Genomic DNA, 7,326 nt, shown 5'->3' with positions numbered 1-7,326 from the left:
TGAGCCACCGTGCCCGGCCAGTTTGGACCTTTCTAAAGACTAGTTGAATGGCTTTGACAAAAATGCTGATGGTGATATGAACAATAAGGTCCAGGCTGAGGTGGTCTCAGATGGAGATGAGGAACTTGCTGGGAACCCGTTGGGAACTGGAGCAGAGGTGACTCTTGTTATTTTATTTTATTTTTTTCAGCAAAGAGATTGGCAGCATTTTGCCCTTTCCCTAGAGATTTGTGGAACTTTGAACTTGAGAGAGATGATTTAGAGTATCTGGCAGAACAAATTTCTAAGCAGCAAAGCATTCAATATGTGACTTGGGTGCTGTTAAAGGCATTCAGTTTTAAAAGGGAAACAGGGCATAAAAGTGTGGAAAATTTGCAGCCTGACAATGTGATAGAAAGAAAATTCCATTTTCTGAGAAGAAATTCAAGCTGGCTGCAGAAATTTACATAAGTAGCAAGGAGCCAAATTTTAATTACCAAGACAATGGGGAAAAGGTCTCCAGGGCATGTCAGAGACCTTTGTGGCAGCGCCTCCCATAACAGGCCTGGAGCGTTAGGAGAAAAAAATGGTTTTGTGGGCCAGGCCCAGGGTCCCTCTGCTGCGTAGAATCTAGGGACTTAGTGCCCTGCATCCTAGTCACTGTAGCTGCGACTAAAAGGGGCCAAGGTACAGCTCGGGCTGTTGTTTCAGAGGCTGGAAGCCCCAAGCCTTGGCAGCTTCCACATGGTGTTGAGCCTGTAGGTGCAGAGAAGTCAAGAACTGAGGTTTGGGAACCTTCGTCTAAATTTCAGAGGATGTATGGAAACTCCTGGATCCCAGGGAGACATTTGCTGCAGGGGCAGGGCCCTCATGGTGAACCTCTGCTAGGGCAGTAGGGAAGGGAAATGTGGGGCTGGAGCCTGCACACAGAGTCCCAATTGAAGCACCACCTAGTGGAGCTGTGAGAAGAGGGCCACTGTCCTCCAGACTCCAGAATGGTAGATCCAATGACAGCTTGCACCATGCATCTGGAAAAGCCACAGATACTCAACACCAGCCCATGAAAGCAGCCAGGATGGGGGCTATACCCTGCAAAGCCACAAGGGCAGAGCTGCCCAAGACCTTGGGAGCCCACCTCTTGCATCAGCGTGACCCAGATGTTAGACATGCAGTCTAAGGAGATCATTTTGTAGCTTTAAGGTTTGACTGCCTTGCTGGATTTCAGACTCGCATGGGACCTGCAGCCCTTTTGTTTTGGCCAGTATCTCCCATTTGGAATGGCTGTATTTACCCAATGCCTGTACCGCCATTGTACCTAGGAAGTAACTAACTTGCTTTTGATTTTACAGGCTCATAGGCAAAAGGGACTTGCCTTATCTCAGATGAGACTTTGGACTGTGGACTTTTGAGTTAATGCTGAAACAAATTAAGACTTTGGAGAACTGTTGGCAAGGCATGATTGGTTTTGAAATGTGAGGACATGAGATTTGGGAGGGGCCAGAAGCAGAACATGGTTTGGCTGTGTCCCCACCCAAATCTCATCTTGAATTTCCACATGTTGTGAGAGGGACCCAGTGGGAAGTAAGTGAATCACGGGGACAGGTCTTTCCCACGCTGTTCTCATAATAGTGAGTAAGTCTCACAAGATCTGATGGTTTTAAGAGGGGGAGTTTCCCTGTACAAGCTATCTTCTCTTGTCTGCCACCATGTGAGACCTTCCACCACGATTGTGAGGCCTCCCCAGCCATGTGGAACTGTAAGTCCATTAAACCTGTTTCTTTTGTAAATTGCCCAGTCTCGGGTATATGTCTTTATCAGCAGTGTGATAAAGGACTAACACACTGTATCAATGTAGTTTAATGTGGAAAGGATAATCTTTTCAACAAAGGTTACTGGAACAACTGTATATCCACACGCCAAAAAAGTGAATTTCAACCCTTACTTCACCATACATATGAAATGTAACCAAAAATGGATCACAGACCTAAATACAGGCAATAAAAGCATTAAACTTAGAAAGTATTTGCAACCCTGGGTTGGGCAAAAATTTCTTAGATGGAACATAAAAACTATAAACTAGAAAATAAAAAAATTGGAAACTTCATTAACATTGAAAACTTGCTCATCAAGAGTTAATGTTGGCCAGCGCAGTGGCTCATGCCTGTAATCCCAGCACTTTGGGAGGCCAAGGCAGGCAGATTACTTGAGGCTAGGAGTTTGAGACCAGCCTGGCCATCATGACAAAATCCTATCCCTGTGAAAAATACAAAAATTAGCCAGGTGTGGTGGTGCACACCTGTAATCCAAGCTACTCAGGAGGCTGAGGCAGAAGCATCACTTGAACCTGGGAGGTGGAGGCTGCAGTGAGCCAAGATTGCACCACTGCATTCCAGCCTGGGCAACCGAGTGAGACTCTTAAAAATAAAAAAGAAGAGTCAATGTTAAGAAAATGTATGGCAAGCCACAGACTAGGAGTAAACATATGTAAACATATATCTGATAAAAGACTTGTATGCAGAATATTTAAAGAACATGTACTTCTCAACAGTAAGGAAACATATAACCAGTTACAAAAGGGGGTAAAAGGTTTCATTTGACACATCAGTAAAGATGATATATAAATAGCAAATAAACACATGAAAAGACTGGTCAACATAAATAGTAATGAGGGAAGTACAAATTAAAACCATAATAATATACCACTACTCACCCATTTCAAATGTTAAAGTGAAAAAGACTGAAACTACCAAGTGTTGTCAAGGATGTGGAGCAACTGAAATTCACACATTGTTGGTAGGACTGTAAAACTGTACAATGATTTTGGAAAACAGTTTGGAAGTTTCTTACAAAGTTAAACATGTACTTACCATAGGTCCCAGCAATCCTATTGCTAGATATTTACTCAGGAGAAATAAAAACTGTGTTCACATAAAAATGTGAACTGGAATGTTTATAACAGCTTTATATCTATCAACTAATGAAAAGAATAAACAAATTATACATTTGCACAAATAAAAACTACTCAGAAAAAAAAGAAAAGAAACTACTGATATATACCACCCCATGGATGAATCTCAAAAGTATTATTCTAGGCCAGGCACGGTGGCTCACGTCTGTAATCCCAGCACTTTGGGAGGTCGAGGCAGGCAGATCACAAGGTCAAGAAATCGAGACCATCCTGGCCAACATGGTGAAACCACGTTTCTACTAAAAACAAAAAAAATTAGCCGGGCCTGGTGGCACGTGCTTGTAGTCCCAGCTACTCCAGAGGCTGAGGCAGGAGAATGTTTGAACCTGAGAGACAGAGGTTGCAGTGAGCCGAGATCATACCACTGCACCCCTGCCTGGCGACAGAGTGAGACTCCGTCTCAAAAACAGAAACAAAAAAAAGTATTATTCTAAGTGAAAGAAGCCAGACATAAAAGACCGTATGTTATTTTTTACATGACATTCTAGAACAAAAAAATACTACGGTAATAGCAGATCAGTAGTTGCTAAGGGTTACAGGTAGGGGGAGGGGACCGACTATAAAGAGACATGAGAGAACTTTCTGTATTCGAAATGTGCTATATCAGGAGTTGGGAAGCTTTTTCTGTAAAGGGCCAGATAGTAAATATTTCAGGCTTTGTGGATCATATGATCTTTATTGTAATGACTGGACTTTGCGGTTGTAGTATGAATGCAGATACAGATGATATATAAAGAAATGAGTATGGACTAGTTCCAATAAAACTATTTATAGAACAGGCAGGCCACAGTTTGCTAACCCTTGTTCTCAAGACTGTAGTGCTGAATACATATTTTTATATTTTATTTTACTTTACTGTTTTATTTTATTTTGAGATGGGATCTCATTCTGTTGCTTAACTGGAACCCAGTGACAAGATCAAAGCATACTACAGCCTCAAACTCCCAGGCTCAAGTGATTCTACATCAGCCTCCCAACCAGCTGGGATTATAGACATGCATAACTATGCTCAAGCTCAATGGCATATATATTTTAAAAACTCACCAAACACATAAAAATGGTAAATTTTATTGTATATAAATTATACTTCAATAAAGCAGATTTATAAAAGATATTTCAAAAGCAACATAATATATAGCAAAAGTGAAGCCTTAGAAGGTTGTGTTAACAAGGTAAAACTTCTTAAGTTAGAAGAAAGATGCTGAAATTAAAGGGAAATGAAGTAACAGAATATATTATTAGAAGTAGTAGGGCAACCTAATATTCATTAGGCATGCTAATTACAGGGAGAAAACTGAAACTTAGAGAAGTTAAATACATTGTCCAAGGTCACTCAGCTAGTTGAAATAAGAATTCAAATGCAAGACTGTCTGCCTGCAAATCCTCATGCAAATTCTTTTCACTGTGCCAATCTGCCTTCTACCTTTATTAATAAAATTATAATGTAACTTCTTACTTTCTACAAGTATAAAAATGTAATAACTAAGAAAAGTGTAGGTCCATAATTTAATATTTTTAAATTTAGACTCAAACAGAACAAACCATCTTGCCTTTCTTTCTTTCCATGAACACTAGATTAAAGGTAATATAAGTCTGTGAATAAAATCCTTTCATAAATTTTCATAGGGCTGGGAAACTTGGTTTCTTTCTATATGTAGCAGCGAATGGAAGGCATACTGTTATATCCTAGGAAGCTAAAACAGAAGAATGTTCTGAAAATTTGTCTTTTCAATGGAACACTATCTTATATTTGCTATGGAAGTTTACATGGTACTATTTTTCTTGATCATAAATGCACTCTTTATCTGAGGTCATATAGAAGCTGGTTATAGGTCTAATAGAACTGTAACCTAGTAAGTCATTTTTTTCTGACTCTCTACCCCATCTACATTAATTGGCATTTAGTGGGAAGACCATTTTTAAAGGATGTAACTGAATTTTAAGCCTTTTGAGAAAAAGCAAAACAAACAATTCTAGAATCAGTATGAACTTGCCTCTCTTATCAAGCCATTCACCAAATTCATTTGCTTCTTCTGTATAATGTATTTTGATTTTGCGTATGGAATAAGATAAAAGCATAGGATTAACAGCCAGATAGAGATGGGTTCAAATCATATTTGCCCCATATCTCTGGGAACATTACATTTCCTCTTTGAGTCTCATTTCCCTTTTTTACAAAATGGGAATTAAAATATCATAATTTTAGTCAGCAATAAATGAGATGAGATTATGCACAGTATCAGTTTTTGGCACTTGAACTCTTAGATATGTGTTCTCTAACACTTCTTGCTTACTTGAAAAAGATACAAAGCTTATCATTTGTAATCTTGCATGCTTACCTTTAAAAATTCTAACTCTGTCTCTTTTTCAGAAGCTCCCACATAGGTACTATGCAATTTGGGTAACTCTTCTTTGATATAGGATAAATCTAGTTTCTCCATCACTCTGGCGGGCAAATAGTGCTCCATTCTAAAGTAAGACACACCATGAACCTAGAAAAAAGAATGTTTTCATAAGCAATTGCTTGCCCTTTATTGGAATAAACCCTCTTCTATCTTAAAGAAGTTCTTGCTTTGGCTAAGAGATGAAGTACTTCTATTTCTACATCTCTCTCTGAGGAATGAGTTTTAGAAGAAATGCGTCAGTCTTTCTTTTTTTATTCACTGAGATAAAATGACTGAACTGATTAGCAAGTTTGAGGAGTGTCACATTCAAGGGCCTCATATCACTATAGTTTAGGATGAACGTTGTGAAGGATGCTGCTCCAGCGGCACAGCTTCCAGCCCCTTGCTTCCTCTTAGATCATTTTTATTTAGAAACATCAGGCTTTAAGTATACTGTGAGATCTCCATACAGTAAGCTCTGCCAGGCTACCAGCCCATTTTGTGGAAGGCAAAAGATCCTTGTAATTTATATTTAACTAGTAACTCCTGTGTCTAGTCTCTGTAGGTTAGAACTTGGGAGAAGGAGTAAGTGGTAGATATTCCTAAACTCCAAAACAGGATAACTCTAAACAGGAAAAAAAAAAATCCCACACTTCATGATTTTATATAATTGATATACATGGAGTGCTTGGTCATTTTGAGGTACCAAAGAAGCCTCTAAATCTTCAGATCTAAACATCAAACACGTGAATTATGTTTAGTCATTAACTATGTTAAAGGTAAGAACACCCAACAAAAATGGTCCTGGATAAAAACATAAATCCTACCTCTGGTTGATAATCTCCATACTCAGCCTGGAGAGCCAAGGATGCCAGCAATAAGGAAGTCTCATCATCACAGTGCATCCTTTCCTCCAAAATATCTTTTCGAAGCTGAAGGTAATACTGGTGACATGTCAGAGTATGTCTAAAAAAACAAATACACAGACATCTTGGTCTTTTATTTTGAATACTACAGTGATTTTTATTATAGGCATGTAAGGTTAGTTTCCATGAGTTTATTATTAAGCTTATTATTAAGCTTTAAAGGCATAAGGATTAAATAAACTGTGTTGAAGGAAATACTACTTTTATCATAAAGCAGACATTAACATTGATTGGAATCAAGTAATTCAGTATCAGTAAGCAAAGGGTCAAAAGACCAGTGTCCAAAAGGAGCAAAAGAGAAACCCTTGTGTACTCACTGTATTAGACTAACATCATCCACAAAAAATTTAATTCTGAAAAACAAAGTAAAATTAACAGTGGCTTTGGTCTTTTTCTTTGGTTCTTCTTTCCATCCCTCTGGGGCCACTTTGGTTAATTTTAAGTCAGGATCAACAAAGAAATATTCATTATCTAAAACAGAATGAGAAAAATGTTCAGATAAAATAAAAACTAGTGTTTTCTTCTAATTTCTTCACTTTTTGGTCAGACTTGCATAAAAGAGTATCATATGAGAATATAAATACAAGACTGTTAAAAATGTGGCAGGCAGGGAGCTCTGAGACACTCCATTTAGATGGGAGGCAATATGGCCCACTCTTTTTTTTTTTTTTTTTTTGAGACGGAGTCTTGCTCTGTCGCCCAGGCTGGAGTGCAGTGGCCGGATCTCAGCTCACTGCAAACTCCACCTCCCGGGTTCACGCCATTCTCCTGCCTCAGCCTCTGGAGTAGCTGGGACTACAGGCGCCCGCCACCTCGCCCGGCTAGTTTTTTGCATTTTTAGTAGAGATGGGGTTTCACCGTGTTAGGGCCCACTCTTTTAAGAATGGTGGCTCTAAAGACATACAGTCCTAGATTCAACACCTGGCCACAACATTTACTATCTGTATGACGCTGGATATATTATTTTACCTCTCTAGACATCAGTTCTCTTGTCTTTAAGATCAGGATAGTGGTAATCCTTGCTTTACAGCATTGTTATAAGGATCAAATGACATAATGAATAAAAACA

General features: G+C 38.9%; 1 protein-coding gene across 5 annotated transcripts in view; it reads right to left on the bottom strand.

Annotated features, from left to right (window-relative positions):
• The window catches only part of PTPN13 (protein tyrosine phosphatase, non-receptor type 13 (APO-1/CD95 (Fas)-associated phosphatase)), a 226,789-nt gene that overhangs the window by 78,477 nt on the left and 140,986 nt on the right, over positions 1–7,326 (bottom strand). For all 5 annotated transcript variants that reach the window (XM_011951790.1, XM_011951791.1, XM_011951792.1 and 2 more), the window contains exons 13-15: positions 6,575–6,728; positions 6,159–6,297; positions 5,287–5,439 (exon numbers count right to left, since the gene is read on the bottom strand). In XM_011951790.1, coding sequence (XP_011807180.1) covers positions 5,287–5,439; positions 6,159–6,297; positions 6,575–6,728 — 446 coding nt within the window. The remainder of the gene's footprint in view (positions 1–5,286; positions 5,440–6,158; positions 6,298–6,574; positions 6,729–7,326) is intronic.

This window comes from Colobus angolensis, unplaced genomic scaffold (genome assembly GCF_000951035.1).
Source record: "Colobus angolensis palliatus isolate OR3802 unplaced genomic scaffold, Cang.pa_1.0 Scaffold328, whole genome shotgun sequence".
In the NCBI taxonomy this organism is placed as follows: Eukaryota; Metazoa; Chordata; class Mammalia; order Primates; family Cercopithecidae; genus Colobus; species Colobus angolensis.
The sequence above is the reverse complement of the archived record's forward strand: the minus strand, read 5'-3'. Positions and strand labels throughout refer to the sequence as shown.